Consider the following 19,577-nt stretch of genomic DNA (forward strand, 5'->3'; position numbering starts at 1 on the left):
CTGTAAAACATGGCTGCCATTATTGTTAAAATTACAGTAAAAAATGTAAACACAAAAAAATTCTGACTATTGAAGAAAACATTACATTTTAATACTAAAAATGACCGTTTACGAAAAATGGAAAGAGATTCATCCTGAGAAGGTGTGGTTACAGCTCGTTGTCATCAGTAAGTAGAATTAATTGGTATCTACATGAAGTTATCTGTGTTGCATAATTTAAATCTCTAGAGTGAGTATTTTTGGAGACATGGGAGTGCCAATAAGCTCCAGATTTTTTTGTACTCTGTAAATCTTTGATCCACTGATGTGAACTTGCATTTTTTTTGTCAAAACAGGAATTTTGTCTTTTATGGCAGTGGAGAAAAAAATATTATAACACGGTTAGCTGCTGGGATCCAGCGTTCCCTGTTTAGATCTGAGCTGGCAGTTCTATAGAAGACATCTTTGAGGCTCTACCGTGAGTGTGATTTGCTATCAGCACTTACTATTAGCTTGTGGGGGAATTTTTTTGTAGGTGAGATTTCCAGGAGCATCCGATGCACGAGGAACAGAGATGAAGGCGTTTGTTTCTATTTGAACTCAAACCGTGACGATCGGCAGGTCCTCTCATTAGACTCGTTTTTATATGAAACTATTTGGGGGCATTGTTTTGAACACTGAACATTTTGTTTCCTCTTTCTTTTTGTTTGGATTTTAATGTAAACCTGCCTCTCTTAAAAGTCCTTCATTGAGAAACCATTTTTACTTGTTCTTTCTGAGATTGATCAATCTGATTTAAACAAGCAGGCCGATTATGAAAATAGTCTCCTACACAAATCCCCTGCATTAGTTTCCAATAGACAGTGAAACTCTAGGATTTGGAAAGCCTGACAGATCTACATCAAGCTGTCGCTTGTACTCACCCATACTGACTCGCGATGGGGAGGGCTGTTGCTGGTTTAGCGTCCTCATTTATCAAACGTTCGTAGAAATATTCCAATATTCCTTCCTACGAATGAAATTTATAATGTTTGTAGGAACGGTCAAAAACCAGATTTATGAAACATGCGGTGGCCTCTCCTACGCAATAGTCTGATGATAAATCCCACCTGTGCGAACCCAGGTGCTCGTGTCCATTCTCAGTCATTTCCATACATAAGCACCCTCAATTAACCATATTTGGTCATGCTAAGTTCTCTGCACATGAGGGATTCCCTGGGTGTCCCCACACCCGAAGTGCAAAAGAATCAAACAAGTTGCAGAGGTTATAAACGCGGTCGGGACAGAGGAGAAGTTCCCGTCAGGAATGAATCCGATAAATCGTAGAGTAACGGGTTGTCATTTACATTTAAGGAGTCGTTCTGTTTGGAATTAGTTTTATTTGGGAATGTTGTCTGAGAGTGCAGCCTCTTCTGAGCTGCCATTAAGTCTGGCTACCTTGACAACATGGCGTGTTTGATCAGAGAGCAGAGGAGGTCCTGAGGGGTTCTCTAGTTGTAAAAATCTCCAGCAGTCAACGGGCAAGTAGGCGGGGTACACCCTGGATAGAGAGCCAGTCCATCGCAGGGCAACACAGAGACACACAGGACAAACAATCATGCACACACACACACACACACACACACACACACACACACACACACACACACACACACACACACACACACACACACGCACATGCACACACACACACACACACACACACACACACACACACACACACACACACACACACACACACACACACACACACACACACACACACACACACACACACACACATACATGTAAATTTCATTCGTTAATTGGTTTGATCTTCTTAGGAATTAAAACAGAAGCTGATAGCAACAGCCTTTAATTCCTAGATGTGTAGTTCATTAACCCTACAGCTGAAATACTTTATGGATGAGGAACTTTTGTGGACTGAGACCTTCAGTACTGCTGTTCCCCCGTTCTACCACTAAATGCTGTTCGTATGCATGGTCAGAGCTGTTCTTTTGTTTAGGAACATTTCTGCACACAGGTACAAACTGGTAAATACCACACAGTGTGTAAAATCGTTCTTACGCATGAAATACGCACAGATCTGTTTGTAAGTACGGCTGATACACGAGGGCCCAGGAAACAGCAGAGAACATTTTGGCTAGTAGAAGCTAACTGTTACTATTAGCAACCACACAGCAGAACTCCTTCAGGCTTGTGTTAACATTGCACAGCAAACAGTCAGTGGTAGAGTGACATTGCTGTTAGCCAATCAGAGGAGAGATTTCCAAATATACTGAAATAAGAGTCCAAATCTTATGTTCCATGACACAGGATGTGCACCAACATCTAACGTTGGTGCTTTTTCAGCTGATAGATCATGAAGTCAACATCTTTATTAAAAGGAAGCCATGTTCCCACGCTGCTGTAACATTATACTACTCAAAATACATGACTCATCTTTACAACTGCTGTTATGTAAAATAAAGAACCATTTTAATCTGCTGCCCTGGCTGATAGTACTTTTACTACACATGGAGTAAGTTAAGGTGCTGTTGAGTGCATCGTGAGCTCATTGTGATGTTTAGGCCAAACCTGGACACAATAACCTCCTGAACACCAGGCTGCCCTGCTGAAAAAAGCAGCATGTGTTGCGTTCTGAACACTGGTGTGCTAGTCCAAAATGCAAAGATAGTCCAGCATAGGAGACTGGTTATTGGATGCTTAACCAACATGCTAGACCAGTGTTCCATTCTGGACCTGCATCACATCCTGGTGCACCAGCTAAACCAGCACCAAAACTCAACATATGCGGGTTTATGCTGGTGTTTCGGCAGGGAGTTCTTCAGAAATGCAGAACCAGACCAAGCTTTGGCGTCTGAACTGATAAGTGTTGAGTGTGGCAGGATGGATTCAAGACTGGCCTATTGACCCTTTGGATTAGGACCCTAACAGTGTGTCTGGTGTGTGTGTTGATAGAAAAGAAACCCACACAAAGATGGATGGGAGAACCTGGCTTTAAGTGTTGAGAGAACGCACCAAAATGCCACGCGTTCCGACCTTATCACTGGGATTCGTGCGCTGATGGTTTCAGGATTGTAAAGTTCTAAATCAGCAAACATACCAGCAGACGTAAAGGCATTGACAGTTCCAGTTCGTTTCATCATTATCGATGTTTTTCACCAATTTTAACACAAGTCTGTGTTGAAAATTTTAGCGTCCTTTAAAATTTCTCAGGGTTATGCTCTTATATAACTGTAAGTAAAAATGAGAGAGGATGGGAGCTGAGCTTAAACAATTCACACACAGTTGATGATGAGCTACAGTGTAGCCACAGCTGCCCTGAGGCACTCTAACAGAGGTGAAGCCTGCCAAGCACAGGTGCCACCAATCCCTCTGACCATTTCTGCCCAAAGACACAACAGCAACGTTCTCTGGTTGGACCCAGGATCAAACCTGCAACCTTCTGATTACTGGTGAACCCGCTCCACCTCCTGAGCTGCTGCTGTCCCTGTGGAACTACTAGGAAAAGGCTAAATAAGCCATCTAAAAATGTCCATTATAATTCAGATTATGCGAGAAAATAAAAATGACTAACCAAGTCCCTGCAGCTGATAAAAAGATAGCAAACTTGCCATTTGAACAAAACGTTTGTTTTAAATCAAGTAAATGGATAAGCCCTGCACCGTAGATGCCCGTGGTGCCAGTGTTTTTATTTCCTTTCTTCCAGTCACAGATTACTTTTTTAATGAGGCTGTGAATAATGGTTATTTGTACCATGAAAAGAGTCTCGTGGCTCAGGATGCATCATTACCAGTGACACCTGCAGCCCTGGACGAAGGCATTAATCCTCCCTCTCCATCCTGACGGGTTGGTTTGAAACTTACTGCAGAACAAATCCTCTGTGGCATTTATTTCCTTAAATTATTGATGAGCTGCTGAAGTGATATTTCATCAAAGCCATGTTTCAGGCCTCTGCATTCACAACTACTTGGCTTTATTGGTTTAAGTTCAAAAGTGTAAAACACAGTCTCATATTCATGAATAAAAACATACACATTAAACTGATTTTATCTTCTTTGTTCAGAAACAGAGACGGCCTGTTTACCCCACCCCCTTTGGGTGTAGCAGACTGGAGACAAGAGCTGAAATAGAATAGGAAGGAATAATGTCTAAAACAGCATTCTGAACATTTTCATTCAAGTCTCCACATTTTTAACACTATTTGTGATATTTATAATGCGTGTGTGTTTGTGGGTGTGCACCTCACCTTGCTCAGCGGAGTATGTGGTGGCACACATGCTTGATCAACCCACCACTGTAAGCAGCAGGGGCCGACAGCCTGAATCACCTCAGCTCGCTCCTCCTGATGTGGAGAAGCAGTTCTTCACCGAGTCTCTTCCAGGTGTCTGAGCTCTTCTCTGAGCCAGTCACCCTTAACAAGGAAAGTCATTTTGGCCACTTTTTATTTTTAAGATCTTGTTTGGTTTTCTATCATTAGCCAGAGCTCATGAGGGTTGGACCAGACTGGCTGGTAAATCGAGAGCTTTGCTTTCTTCTTCTTCTTCTTCTTCTTCTTCTTCTTCTTCTTCTTCTTCTTCTTCTTCTTCTTCCGTCTTCCTTCTTTTTTTTCTTGAATATGCTTTATTGACAAAGCACATAATACAACTACAAAGAAAAAACAAGCACAATGTCAGGGGTTTCTATGGGAAAACCATCGACATATATACTGGACAATTCATTTCCATAGACTCCAATAACACGTTTTTGAGGCTAAATGGGAGGTGGCCACCGCCGCCATTTTGACCGTGTCACAGATTCCGTCAAGCCCAGACTATTCCACAAAAGGGAAGAGAGGTGGAGCTGAGGGTGGAGTAGTTTAAAACAATTAGGTGCAGCGAGTTCATCTCCTTAAAGGCCACAGTGTTTTGTGCATTTTCTGCACCTGCACAAAAACAAAACAATGATGAAGAGGAATTAGCTGCTGGACCTCAGACAAGGTCCAGTAATGATCAAGTTGTTCCCTGCCTGTGAAGAGGATGTTCGGTGTCTGTGTTGATGTAGAAATCACTCAGCTGTAGTGTGAGATACAGATTTTCTGTCACACTGCTGCAGCTCCTCAGTCACTCAAAGAGAGAGAACATCTAACTGGATCTGATCCTGAGAGCTGAGTGAAAATGCCTCCTGTGATCCCAGTTCAAGTCAGTCCAAATACATTAACAACATAAAAATCCACCATTTAGCCCTGAGCTGAGTGTGTATGACACTCTACACACTGCTCAAGCTTTTTTCACCAAACTTACAGCATCATTTACCGAAACGGACACAATTTTTGGGACAACTTTTGTTTGCCCTCCACTAATTACTTTATCTGTTTACCTCCCGCTGTCTTTATGGGTGACCCCGTGAGGAAAGTTGACCATTGAGCAGGATTGATGGTTTATCCCTTGAGGTCCACGTGGCAGAGGTGAGGTGGTGCCCACTCCCCACCCCGCCACATGGAACCAAGGGATAAACCATCAACCCTGCTCAATGGTCAACTTTCCTCACGGGGTCACACCCATTAGGACAGTGGCGGGGTTAAAGAGCGAGTAACACCTAAATCTACTGTTTTTGCTGAACATGTACAGTTGAGTGTCTAATAGTGTTGTGGACACATGTAGCTGTTACAAGCCATTTTCCCAGGCTAGCCTCAGTCTTCAACAGATGTTACGTCTCAGGGTTGACTTGTATTTCTATTTACGTGGGTGTGACACCAACCACTCTTTAAAACGCCCGCACTCTGTAGAAGCTGATTAGCAATGACCACTAACCTAGACTCTGATTCTGGCAAAACCAACTTCATGCAGCTCAAGGGAGACTCAGTTTACTCACAACAAACCCTCAGTCCATGAAGCTTATGTACACTTCAGGTTAAGACCCTTGCCAGCTGTTCCTTTTATGCTGAGGAGACAACTGACTTTACCTGTAGCCTAGGATGGAGGAAACAACTTATATCAATTACACCTTGGGATGGCATTTACAACCAGCATCTCACCTTTGCTCGGTTACCGACAGGAGGAGACCCCACTCGTAAATCCTTTTTTCGTTCCTCGAATCCGAGGAACTAGGTTTTATTTCACACAGATGAAAAAAGAATAATAATCCAAACGAAACCCTGACAAATCGGGTTCAAAAGTGAAACAACTCTTTGCCAATAAACCGAGTTATGGCAGAGTTGAGCTGAATAAGCTCTCCAAAAATGACACTAGGTCAGATTATCACAGGCAAAAAGCTCAAAGCAAAAGCTTCCTTCTTTCCTTCTCTACCTCACAAACTCTTCCCATCAAAGGCCCCCCTCTCCTAAAAACTCTCAAAAGCCTTTTTCCAAAAAGCTCAGTCCATGACTGACTGACTCCCACTCATCCCATCAACCTCATCTCTCATCTTGAACAGACCCAATATCTTCCTTTTATTTACTCTGTCCCCCCTCCCTCACAATCATTTCTTTGTTTGCTGCTTCAGACTTCAGACTTCATGGTCACGTGTTCCTCTTCTTCTTGTCACTTCTCCAACGGCCCCGAAGAGACCATAAATCTTGGATGTCATGATGTCTTCTTTTCTTCTCCCAGTCTTCATCCGTTCACTTGTTTATTCTTCTCAGCGCCTCCTGCAGGCTTTCATCTCTTCTTCTTTGGGATTACATCACCTCCTCTCGTAGCCATTGGTCAGTAGAGGGGGACGTGGCATGATTACCCCTTCCTTTTCGTCTGCGCAGGATCAACTGGTCATCTCCGGCATTAGCTGCACAAGACGTCTTATTTATATGTTTATAGCATCTTGACCAACTCCACAGAGGATAAAAGATAATATATATGCTTACTCCCAACATCTGTTCAGGTCAAAACCGGTTGTATCCACAACATGAATCGTTTGACCATATCAGCAGAGCAAAGGCACATCACCAATTTACGACATCACAGTTCAGGGGGCTAGACGGCTGCCTGGACACACACACACACACACACACACACACACACACACACACACACACACACACACACACACACACACGGATACACCTTGTAGAGTCTAATTGATTTCACATAATGAGAGACATAATCCAGACTTAATTCCATACATTAACAAGTCTGATTATATTCCATACAGCAGTAGCCATTATTTTTGGCATTTTAATGCAACTTGCTTAAAATTTTATATTTCAGCCCAAAACTGTAATTGTGTCTCCATCTTCAGGTTAAAACACTGCTAAGCAGTAATTTAGAATCAGCTACAGCTGATGGCCACAAAGGTGCAGGGTGACATTGTGGCTCTACTGCACTGGACTCCAGCAGAGTCTCTGGACATCCGTTGATATGACACGTTATGCCTCAGAGCCACTTGTCTCCTTTAAAAACATTGTCCTCCCGCCTTTCTCCTAGTGATCGGAATGGACAGGAAATCCTCCAGCCTGCTGCAGTTTCTGTGTTTGCTCTTCTTCTGAGCAATGAGTCTGCAGTGTGAGGCGATATAGAAATGATACTTTCTTCTTTTTCTAACGATTGGGGTTAACTGAGAAATCCTGCGAGAACATGGGGGTGGGGTTGGGTGATGGGGGTGGGGGGTTAAGGGGGATGCTGTCAATCACTCCTTCAAACTGCTCTCTTGCTCTGCCAGGGGACACTCCTCACCCTTTAAAACAATTCTTAATAAGTTCCTGCTTTTCTCTCCTACTGGTTGAAAGTGGAATTAATCGTTGCTAAACAACACAGCCACAGCCCACTGTAGATAGCGCTAGCAACAAACTAATGCTAATGACCCAACTGATACTAAAACAGGCCACTAAGTAAAAAGATTCTCACTGTTGGACAAAAAAAATGTCCAATTGCAACAAAGCCAGGTCACCATCAGTCTGTGATTTTTGACTCCTCGCATGTGTACATGTTTTCATTTGAATTAATAAACCACAGCAGGTAGAAACCTCCACAACATTCAGATACTGACTCACCGACCAAAACTTTCACCCTAAAACAGAAATCGGTGATTTTAACATAGCTGGGAACAAAACCCACATAGATGCAAAAGAGAACGTAGTCAATGACACGCACATTTCCCCATAGCTATGCTACAGTGGCTTGTGAATACATAAACAGCTGTGGTTTGAAGCAGGAATTGTAAAAGTTCATGACAGTGAAGAGGAAGGCTACGGCTCAATAGGAAAGTTTCAAGATCCACATGAACTTTGACCCATTGAGTTTTGCTCAGGTTGGCATGCATGAAAGGACTGCATGATTCATGTCTGCTAACAAACAATCTAAGGTTGTTTGGGCGAAGAATCAGACAGGAATGTCCAAGTGACATTGAAATGAAAAAAAAAAAAATCCTCTCATCCGTGACTGGGACCTCAGCAAAATATGACTCACATCAAAATGGCTGAAAAATTACGTTAAACCTAAAGCAGTTTTTCTGAGTCCACAGCTAAACTTTTACTTTGAAGGTATAATACTTTATTCAATTACAAAGAAACAAATACAGCCTTGACTCTATGATATACATTTTCATTGTAATTTTCACCAGACATAAGGATGTTCTTCATGGGGGTACTTCTTCATGTGTGTGTGTGTGTGTGTGTGTGTGTGTGTGTGTGTGTGTGTGTGTGTGTGTGTGTGTGTGTGTGTGTGTGTGTGTGTGTGTGTGTGCGTGTGTGTGTGTGTAAACAAACCAACAGGCTCTAGAATTACAAGATTACCTGTATGTTTGAGCAAGTTACAACTTGGCAATAGTAATAATAAAAACAACCCCAATACTACTACTACTACTACTACTACTACTACTACTACTACAACTACTACTACTACTACTACTACTACTACTACTACTACTACTACTACTACTACTACTACAACTAATACTACTTCTACTACTACTACTACTACTACTACTACTACTACTACTACTAATAATAATAATAATAATAATAATAATAATAATAAGGCCCACCTGTTTCGGAACAGGTAGAGCTGGAACAGGGAAATGCTTTTTTCATGGAATTCTCAGCCTTTCAAAAAATGTAGATTTTTTGTTCAATGTTTGTTTCTGGTATTTTTATATCTTTGTCCTTTTTAGTGATCCAATTTTCAGATTCTAGTATAATTTTATAATCCCCTAGAATAATTTGTTTGCTTACTTCACTCCCAAAAAATAAATATTTTGATATTAAATTAGCCCCTTCATTCTTCAATAGAGCTATTTCATATTGCTGCATTGATCTCATAATGTCAGAATGGTAACAAAAACAAATGATAGACAGAATAAAAAACAATAAAAGAAAGACACATTTTTTGTATGCTATTATTATTGCTTTTTTGAAATTTCACAATAAAATCTGTAATCCATCTGTCACATAACAACAATTTCAAAAACACCTGCCTGTTTTAGGTTGTTTTTTGAAGCTGTGACCTGAAAGCTCATTCTGGTCAGACTGGTTCAAAACAGTAAAGTTATTGTTTTTTAAAGATGGTTAGACTGGCCATGTATTGTCTAATGAGCTAATTTAGTCCTTAAGATGGTTGCTGTGCATGAGCACATTCTCTGCTGCTGGTAAATGTTCTCCACAGGCAGACATTCATCTACTGTTGCTTTTGTTTACATTTGCACGTTTTGTCAGCTGGTTGTCCTGCTGTCACTCCCTTCCCACCATGACTAAGTAGGCGTGTGTTTTCAATGCTGCTATGACAGAATGGCAACTATTCTTTTAGACATCAAGGATCCATGCGGAAAGGAGAGTTTGGAACAAAAATTACTTTACTTGTGAGTTGACAATATGAATCTTATATTTGGCATTGGGACAATAATGATTCCCCAATCGCTAAGTCACAAAATTACACCAGGTCTTAAGCCTTGTGGAGCGAAGCTTTATGGTTTATGGTCAGCCACAGCGAGGAGAAGTGTGTTGGGAAGAGTCAAGACGAATCTTTCAAGCCTAGCAAATTTGTGCCAACCAAAGACATCATAGACACAGGTGCTGCCGTAGTGGCTGGCCGCCATCTTGGATGGGTCTTCATCTCCCTGCAGTGCATTTATTTCCATGGAGGAAGGTGCTTATCCAACTAAAGAACACATTTTTCATGCTTTTACAAAATCAGACATATGATATGGCATGATAGTTTAGTGAAAGTATAATAAAATATTAAATCCCAACAGGTTGGCTAGAAAAATCAATAGTAATCCCATGTAATCTGTTGTCAATAGTACGCCAGTATTTTGCAACCGTACGCTGCACAAAATGGGCATAGCTGCTCACTTTGTGTTGACTCCAGTTGGGTTTGGAGAGTGAGGAACCCGTCCAATATGGTGGTGATGCTATCTCCTACTCCAATCCCCAACGCCCAATGAGGCTTCTACGTATTCATGTCTATGGTGCAAACTATCAAGCATGTGGGTGGTAGCATCATGCTGCAGCAGACAATAGCTACGAAAAATGAATAGAATAACTAAGAAGTGGTGATCACATGAGCAATATTCAACTTCACTTAATATTATCTGCCAGGTGTTGGAGATTTTACGGTTCCAAGCCCAACGGGCAGGGAACCTTATTGTTTTTGTACGTTTTTTTCATTATTTTTTTGGCATTATTTTTCTGGCATTATTCTTCTCCTCTAATTCCATATGGGCGCAGGAGCCAGAAAATGCCAAAAAAAATCTGACATGGCAGTCTGATATAAAATCCTGACCGCTACTCAGACTCCAAAATTTGTACTCGGAGTCACCTAGGTGGCACTATTGCGAAGGTCACTGTGTTTCAGCTACTAGCTCCCAAATCATAGGCCCTACAGTCAAAAACTTTATATGTGCATGATCCTTGGACGATTCTGCATGTTTTTTGTACTGGCCATGCCCATTTCCGCCTAACTAGATTTTTTGCTAGATTGCAAAAAACACTAAACTTCGTTTTAATCACCAATCCGTCATTTTTCGTCGACTCAACTTCAAACTTTGTACATATGATCTACAATATGCTAAGTCATTGTGATGAAGAAAAACGGTAATTGGGCTAACGAAACCTTGTCAAATTCAGTGCACTATCTAGCACACGTCCTAATTGATGATATCACCACAATATTTTTGGTTTAGATAATGAAACTTTAGACTCTTACAAAGTATGAGCTGTAAGCCAGATCTACTCAATTTTGGTTTAATTCACCAATAGGGGGTGCTGAAGAGTCAAAATGTTTGTTTCAGTGAAACGGCTTGATGGATTTCCGCAGAATTTGTCACAGATGTTTATCATCGGACCTGCAAGCTATATTTTGAAAATGACTAAAAAGTGGGCTTGGCTTTAGGCTTTGAATTTTTTCGCCCTTTTACTCATGAAAAATATATATTCTATAAGAAATTTACAGTTCAGATCCATAATAGTGTCATCTACAATCACAGAGAAAATTTTGAATTTAGTCCAATAGGTGGTGCTGTTGTACCCCAAAAATATTTTTGGCTATTTTTTCCCCATTTCTTCAGTTAAAAAACAAATGATCTCATCCTGTATGTTCATTGTCAATATTGGATGAGTTTTTTGACAAAATATTTAAACTTATGCCAATTAGCCAAAAATTGCATAGTAAGTCAAACGTACTTTCGTTAACTCCTCCTGGCCGTCAAACACAATCAAATCAAAACTTTGCCTGACAAGAGGGGAAGAGTGGCTAACCAAATATTGTGGACGGATTTTTGATATTTTATTAATTTTTGGAAATATGACTTTTTAAAACAATTTTTTTAATGAAAAGGTTTTCTTAGTATAACTTTAAAAGATTTTGACCTAAAGCTTTTCATATCAACCGTACCCAAGGCCACTTCAAGTATATATGTTGATTTTCAGCTTGATTCAATAATAGGGGGCGCTATAAATAGGAAGTTTATACTGCTGAACTGGCTACATGGATGTGCATGAAACTCAGTGGTTGTCATCATTATAGTCTTAGGACTACACTATTAATATGGTAATGATCAGTCAAAGTGGGCGTGGTTTATGATTGTTTAAATTTTCAAATTTGAAAAAATTTGTAAAAATCATTATTTGCATGTAAGAGGCAAATGTTTTTAGGTTGTATTAACTGCATAGCCTTGAGTTCATATCACGAAAATCGCAGCTCCATGAAGAGGTTTGCTCTTTATATTTACGAAAATGCATTTTTAGGCTAGCAGTTGTAGCGCAAATTCCGTTATGACAATCTTCTTGAAATTTGACAAAGAATTCACTCTTAGGTGGCTTATGAAACACATAAAATGTAGTCTTGGTTTGAGCAACCCCTTGTGTTTAATATTAGGACTTGTTTTTATGGACAGCCACTAATGCAAATGCAATTCTATTGTTAAGAAAAGTTTAACATTTATGATCCTTACAAAATTATAAGCAGAAGTCCCACATCACAAAGGTAATCTTGGAATATTTTGAGATTTTTGTACAAAAGCATCGATTTTTAATTTTTTTTTTTTTACTTTATGTCAGTTTTTCTGTGTAGTTGAAAAAAAAGTGAACAATTTTTGTTAGGATGTTTTTTGGGTATAGAGTAACTATAAACCATGTATAACATTCCACATGTACCTATGGTGATCTGAGATTTTTCTACTAATTTTATAAAGTAGCCATATTTTTTTATGAATATTAAAATTTTGGGCGTGACCCATAAAAGGATTTTTACCTATTTTTCTTTAGAAAAGCTTTGAATCTACAGATTTCCAAACAGCATTGTATTCCACATGTTGACATTGCCATGTGACAATATTTGGGTAATTTTTTGATGATTTATGGATTTTTTAATAATTTTTAAATCATTTGATCAGTAAGTCATGAAATGAAACTCATAGTTTTAGTTAAAAATCTATTAAATCTAGAGACATTATCAAGTATTTATGTTATTTTGTGGATGTATAGATTATTGTCTAGTAATCTTTAGATCAAATATGGATTTTATAATACAATTTTTGTTTCAGTCAGTTTATTAATGTCAAAATGTTTTTTATTAAAAAATATTTAATTTAGAAACAATAAAATTACAAAACTTGATTTATCATGACCCCATGATGATCTGACAATATTTTGGAAATTTCTTTAAAAGGAATACATTTTAAATGAATTTAATGAACATTGTCAGTAATATTGAAATGGTAAATGGCCTGTATTTGTATAGCGCTTTAGTAGGGTTCAGCAACCCTCCAACAGAGTCAGTCTTTCACCCATTCACACACACAGTCACACACTGGTGGCCATGAACTACGCTGTAGCCACAGCTGCCCTGGGGAGCACTGACGAGGCAGCATTCTCTGGTCAGAGTCGGAATCAAGGATGCAACCTTCCAATTACTGGAAAACCCACTCCACCTCCTGACCTCCCATACAGCACATGACTTAACTAAGTCTCCACCATCTTTAAAAATTAAAATATGGAACTGAATCGTAATAGAGATTGAGATGTTAGCCATGCCTATAAAAGATTTTCGTATACGCTGCGCAAAAGGTTCAATGAGTTATCCTGAGTGTTCCTTTCATTGCGTCGGTTGAAGTGAGCTGACGGGATGCTGGCAGGAGAACGTGTTTTTGGGGCGGGGCCACGTGAGGAATGGCGAAAGTGAGGGTGGGGCCGGGTGGGGGACTGGCGCTGGTTGGCTTGGAACCCGTTCATAACTGCTTGCAGTTCTAGTTATTTTTAAATCTGCTTGTAGGTTCACCAAGATCACTTCAAACCGACACCCATGTAGTCAGTTCTTCTTAGTGTTGACGTTTTTCTACAAATTCCTTTCCTTGACTTAAATTCATAGTTTGTCCAATTTGTTTATTTAAAAAAAAAACAATATTTTAAAGCATTATTTCTGTATAAAGGCAGTTTTCCCTCTCAGTCGTTTCATCATCCTTAACCTGTTAGCCTTAGATCCTGCTTGAAAAGCGATACCACTCAGTAGAAACCATCGGTAGTAACACACACACACACACACACACACACACACACACACGCACACACACACACACACGCACGCGCACGCACGCACGCGCACACACACACACGCATGCACGCACACACTATTTCTTTTTGCTCAACTTCTGCTGTTTGAAAGAAACCAGCGTGTTTATTTTGTATTGGCTATGTTTATTTTTGAATCACCCACATAGAATCACATTTTTAATGCTTTTCTTAATAATTACTTTGGTTTTCTCACAAAAGCAACATTTTACTTTGTTGCTGTCTACTGGAGGTAGATTCAACCATCTGGTAACACTTGCTCTCCAGGGCTCAGCTGATTCCTACACAAGCCGACCGTCTGACTCGGATGTGTCTCTGGAGGAAGAGAAGGAGGGCGGCCGGCAAGAGAAGGAGCAACAGGCCACTGTTCAGCTGGAGAGGGCAAAGGTGAGATTCACAGGAAAATATTTGACTGAACAGCGAGGACACAAAATCTGATGTGAAGAGATGATAATCCCAAATGTCTGATAAAAACTCTTTAGAACTCCAGGATGCATTTTGTGTTGACCTCAACAAAGATCAACAATGTAATTTTTCCTGAATGGATGAATCTTCCAAAACAAGAGCAAGTTTAGATTATACAGTTAATATTTGTAAGATTTACACAGAAATGTGCCTCAAAATAGGTTAATTATCCATTCAAAAGACAATGTGCCAGGTACAAGCCTCTAAAATTTGAAACCTGTATTTACTATAGACATCTACAATGTTGTAGGGCTATCTACATACTAGAATCAACACTGTTGCTATTCAGTTGTAGATTCTGAGAATGACCAAGCAGATAAATCTATGAAGCTTATATCATGTATAAATATCCAGGATACTTATATAATCGATATAAGTTCATACACCAACCTGTTGGTCCATTTTTAATCCAAAGATTAACGTTTAATTTAAGATAATTAAATTTAATAGCAAAAGTTTATTTTTGAATCAGAAGTTAGAAATCTTTGCTTTTTCAGAAATAATTATACCTTTCTGTGTTTCTTTTCAAAGAATGAGGCAAGTTTAAAAATGAAGAATTTATTACTAACAATTTTTAAACTTTACGATTTGAATGACAATTAGAAATAACAATTCATGGATGACAATTTAATGACAATTTTTAACAGCTTTGATATTAAACTTGTTTTAAAAGGCAAACCTGTGACTGAATGAAAGCTAAATTGGAAATACGAGTTTGGATGCGTGAATGGATTTCGCAGAATTTTTCTTTCAGAGAGAGGAACGCGTTTTGGGTTGGAAATGATGGTTTTGCAGCTAACTGAGTTTACTTAGAGGAACAGCATCAAACACATTCTGTAGAAGTCTACCTCACCCAGTATCAGAAGACCCCCTTTTTGGATCCGAAGTGTCCAGGTGGAGATGGTTTCCTCCAGGCACGAGGTTGGTAGAAAAACCTTTGGCACGACCAAATCGGTCCTGAGATGTCTCCTTGGGTCACTCGACTGGTGGAACTATTTGCGTCTCCAAGTCAATACTCTGAAGGAGTTTTTGCGTCAGCTGGCTACAGTTACGTTTATTCAAAGCTTATTCTATCAGCGGACAGAACAGCAGGTGGAGGTTACGGGACGGCCGTTCCCTTCCCTCAGGATGGTGTTGGTTCACGAACTGAGTGAAAAGCTGCTGGAAGTTAGTTTTACAAAGTCCTCAGAACACGCCCACTCTCAGAGCAAGAAAACTTTGGTCATGAGTCAAGACATGTGATGGAAGTTACCATTGCTCTGGATCAGCTCTGTGTTAGATGGATAAGTGGAAGTTGACCTTCTGATTACTGAATACACATTACTGATCATCAACCATAATCATAATTATACCCAAAGCGATATAATTCATTTCAGTAATAAAAATACATTTATACTGAACCAAATGATTATTTATGATGATTATAATAAACAGTAATAAAGTCAAAGAGTTTAATAATATTATTATTTAGATTATTATCGTGAACTTGAAGTGTCCTTCTTCTGGGACGGAACAGCAGCAGATAAGAATGATTCTTTAGCAGACATCAGGGCTCCTGGGTTAATCTGTGGACTTAAAAGTTACAGTCTGACCCAGCTTGACCCAGCTGGGAAAATGTGACCTTTGTCACAATTAGAGGGCCTTCATGATGCTACAATGTTTATACATTAGTTCTGATCATTTCTCCCAACTATTAAACATGCAATTCAGGACATTGCAGGTCAATTATCACATTCTGTTTTATTAATTCTGACAACACAGTAGTTTTATTTAAAATAAAAAAATAAAAAGATCTTTGCTAAAATAATTAAATTACTGTTTTCACATGTAAAGAAAATAATTTCTTCTCTTTCTAATCTAGAAAAATTGGTAGCTTAATGGTCCAAAAATCGGCTTACCTACTGAGTAACTAATGTTAAACAGACCAGGAGTTAATGATAAACTAATAATTACCTAAGCTTCACAACCACCCCATGGTAGATTTATTAGCTAATGATTCCCAAATGACTACTTAATGGTTGGTTTGTCATTAAATTACTAGATATCCAATCAGACACAAATGATTACCGCTTCACCAAATCTGCTTCCCTACTGAGTAACTAGTGATGAATGAATCAGGATCTAATGATTTACAAATGATTACCTAAGCTTCACAACCACTCCATAGTGGATTTATTAGCCAATTATTCTTTAAGGATTTCTTAATGCTTTCTTAGTGGTTGGTAATTCATTAAATGAATAAATACTTAATCACCCACTAATGATTGAATAATGATTACCTAGCTTTATACCCATCCCCAAACCAATTTTATTAGCTGATGATTCTTGAATGATTGCTTAATGTTTGGTCAGTCATTATTACCGAATCTGGAACAAATGACTCATCTGTCACAAACGTGCCGGTGAGTGAAGCAGAGGTGAGGATCCACACATGAGTGAAGAAGCAGGCAGGCAGACAAACTGGATAATGTAAAAGGTTTTAATGACAAACGCACGCAGGACATGGAAACAATGAACCAACAAGAGACGCAGAACTGAAGGGGTTTAAATACATGAGGGCTGGGAGCTTGGGTGATTGGAAAACGAGAGGCAGGTGGGAGCAATTAACAGAGACACATGACAGAACAGAATGGGGAGACAAGACGGGATGTGACAGAACACCCCCCCCCCCCCCCCAAAAAAAGGGCAGATCCCAGACGCCCACAGGAACACAGAACAGGAAGGGAGGAGGGGCACCAGGAAGGAGGGCCAAGAGGAGCCGAGGGACTGGTGGAGAGGAGGCAGGGACCAGCAGAGTCCGGGGGCCTGCGTCTGGGGCAGAGGAGGAGACACAGACGGGCTCTTGGGGGCCCGCCTCTGGGGCAGAGGAGGAGATGCCGACGGGCTCTTGGGGGCCCGCGCCTGGCGAGGGCAGGACCGGCGGCGACCAGCGGCAGAGACGCCGAAGGAGACGTCCTTGACTTCTGGACTGGAGGCGGCGGCGACGACCTCTGGACTGGAGGCAGCGGTGTCGACCTCTGGACTGGAAGCGACGGCGTCGACCTCTGGACTGGAGGCGGCGGCATTGACCTCTGGACTGGAGGCAGCGGCGTCGACCTCTGGACTGGAGGCGACGGCGTCGACCTCTGGACTGGAGGCGGCGGCGTCGACCTCTGGACTGGAGGCGACGGCGTCGACCTCTGGACTGGAGGCGACGGCGTCGACCTCTGGACTGAAGGCGACGGCGTCGACCACTGGACTTGAGGGGGAGACGTCGGCCTCTGGACTGGAGGGGGAGACGTCGGCCTCTGGACTGGAGGCGGCGGCGTCGGCCACTGGACTGAAGGCGACAGCGTCGACCACTGGACTTGAGGGGGAGACGTCGGCCTCTGGACTGGAGGCGTCGGCCACTGGACTGAAGGCGACGGCGTCGACCACTGGACTTGAGGGGGAGACGTCGGCCTCTGGACTGGAGGGGGAGACGTCAACCACTGGATTGGAGGAGGAGACGTTGGACTGGAGGGGACGTAATCAAACTATTCAGTATACTGATGAAAATTTTATGTTCATCGTTAATATCACATACAGTATTCACAATTAACTTGGAGAGTTTGAGATATCATTATCATATTAATATCAAGGTTGGGCAATTTGTATAATTTTTCCCACCGCCAATCGTCAGTCCAAGAAATGATGCTGGGTGATTAATTTGGACTGATTTGCGAACACAGAAGAAGTCTATACATAAAATTTTTATGCAAGCACAGCAAATATGTTTAGTGGAAGAGAAATTTTGATTTGTCTTTTTGTTTAATTCTGTATTTGTTGTCTGGTAGAGTGACATACAAATTGCTCGTATTAAACACGGTTAAAGGGTTAAAAAAGAAACATCGTCTTTGTTTTCCTGCGGAGCCCACCAATGTGATATTTTATTTGAGCAAAACGTTTTTTTTTAAACATAGGATACTGGGTTTCTTTCTTTTATGAGTTTGAGAAACGGTGGTCCAGCGGCTCCTGGAAACGTAACCCAGATGCCGCTTTGCTTGAGATAGGGTCCAGTATGACGCGCTGAACAATAACTGACTGAGATCCTTTTGGTTCTTGTTTGAATTAACTTTAATACTTAAACTTCTGTGCTATATAGTTCACATTGTCAACAGATTAGTGATGGAAATTCCGGCTCTTTTTAGAGAGCCAGTTCTTTTGGCTCAGCTCACCAAAAAGCCGGCTCTTTCGGCTCCCAAGTGGCTCCTCAAAATTTCTGTTGCGTAGAGTACATTTATAACCAAAATAATGCAAAACTATATGTAAAATGATTTACTAATGTAAAAAATGCTATATATTAGGGATGTAAGAAAATGTCGAATATGGCAATATATCGTGATATTTTCCCCAGCGATATTATATCAATATTCAAAAGCTGTGGATCAAAAATATTGATATTGCAATATATTGTGATTTTTTTCTTGCAAAAATGTATAGATATTCAAAAGTCGTGTATCTAATTTTTGAAAGAATTTACATGGAAACAATTGTGTATTTTCTTTTCTTGTGGTGCAATTCCAACTCCGACCACTAGTTGGCAGCAGTGTGTAATGGCTTTTGTTTCTACTATTGAAATGTAAATCCCTCTGTTATGGTTAAACATGTTAAGTATCAGTTTGGACTGTTTATTGAATTTTCCTATAATAAATTTAGTCTAAACAAAATCACCAATATCGTCTGACTGAATGTATCGCAATATATCGTGATATATTGTATCGTCTCCCCTGTATCGTAATGCGTATTGTATCGCCAGAATTTCACCAATACACATCCCTATATATCAAATATTTATCATTTCTATGGATTTTATAACTGAACACTTTAAGAAATCTCCACTTTCTGACTGCTGGCGCTCATTTTCTCACCATCTTCGTCGCACTCTCCTCTCTCTCGCTCACCTTTTTCCTCCTCCTCATTCCCTCTCGTCTCCCTCCACCCGCATGTGCTCTGCTGTGTGTCTGAGTCTGATCCTCCCTCTTCCCCGCCCCTACTGTTCTGTGTGTGGACAGTCTGGACACGCAGTTACACATGTTGACCAATCGCCTGTAGCTTTCACCAAAGCAAGAGGGGAGGGGAGGCGTCCCAATGACAAGCTGGCTCCTGTCGTTCACTTCAAAGAGCTGGCTCTTAT

General features: G+C 40.5%; 1 protein-coding gene across 2 annotated transcripts in view; it reads left to right on the plus strand.

Moving 5' to 3' along the window:
• Positions 1-19,577, plus strand: part of cacnb4a (calcium channel, voltage-dependent, beta 4a subunit) — a 53,486-nt gene that overhangs the window by 18,134 nt on the left and 15,775 nt on the right. For both annotated transcript variants that reach the window (XM_015965896.3, XM_015965897.3), the window contains one exon: positions 14,225-14,344. In XM_015965896.3, the coding sequence (XP_015821382.1) occupies positions 14,225-14,344 (120 nt within the window). The remainder of the gene's footprint in view (positions 1-14,224; positions 14,345-19,577) is intronic.

The sequence above is a fragment of the Nothobranchius furzeri genome, chromosome 14 (assembly GCF_043380555.1).
Source record: "Nothobranchius furzeri strain GRZ-AD chromosome 14, NfurGRZ-RIMD1, whole genome shotgun sequence".
In the NCBI taxonomy this organism is placed as follows: domain Eukaryota; kingdom Metazoa; phylum Chordata; class Actinopteri; order Cyprinodontiformes; family Nothobranchiidae; genus Nothobranchius; species Nothobranchius furzeri.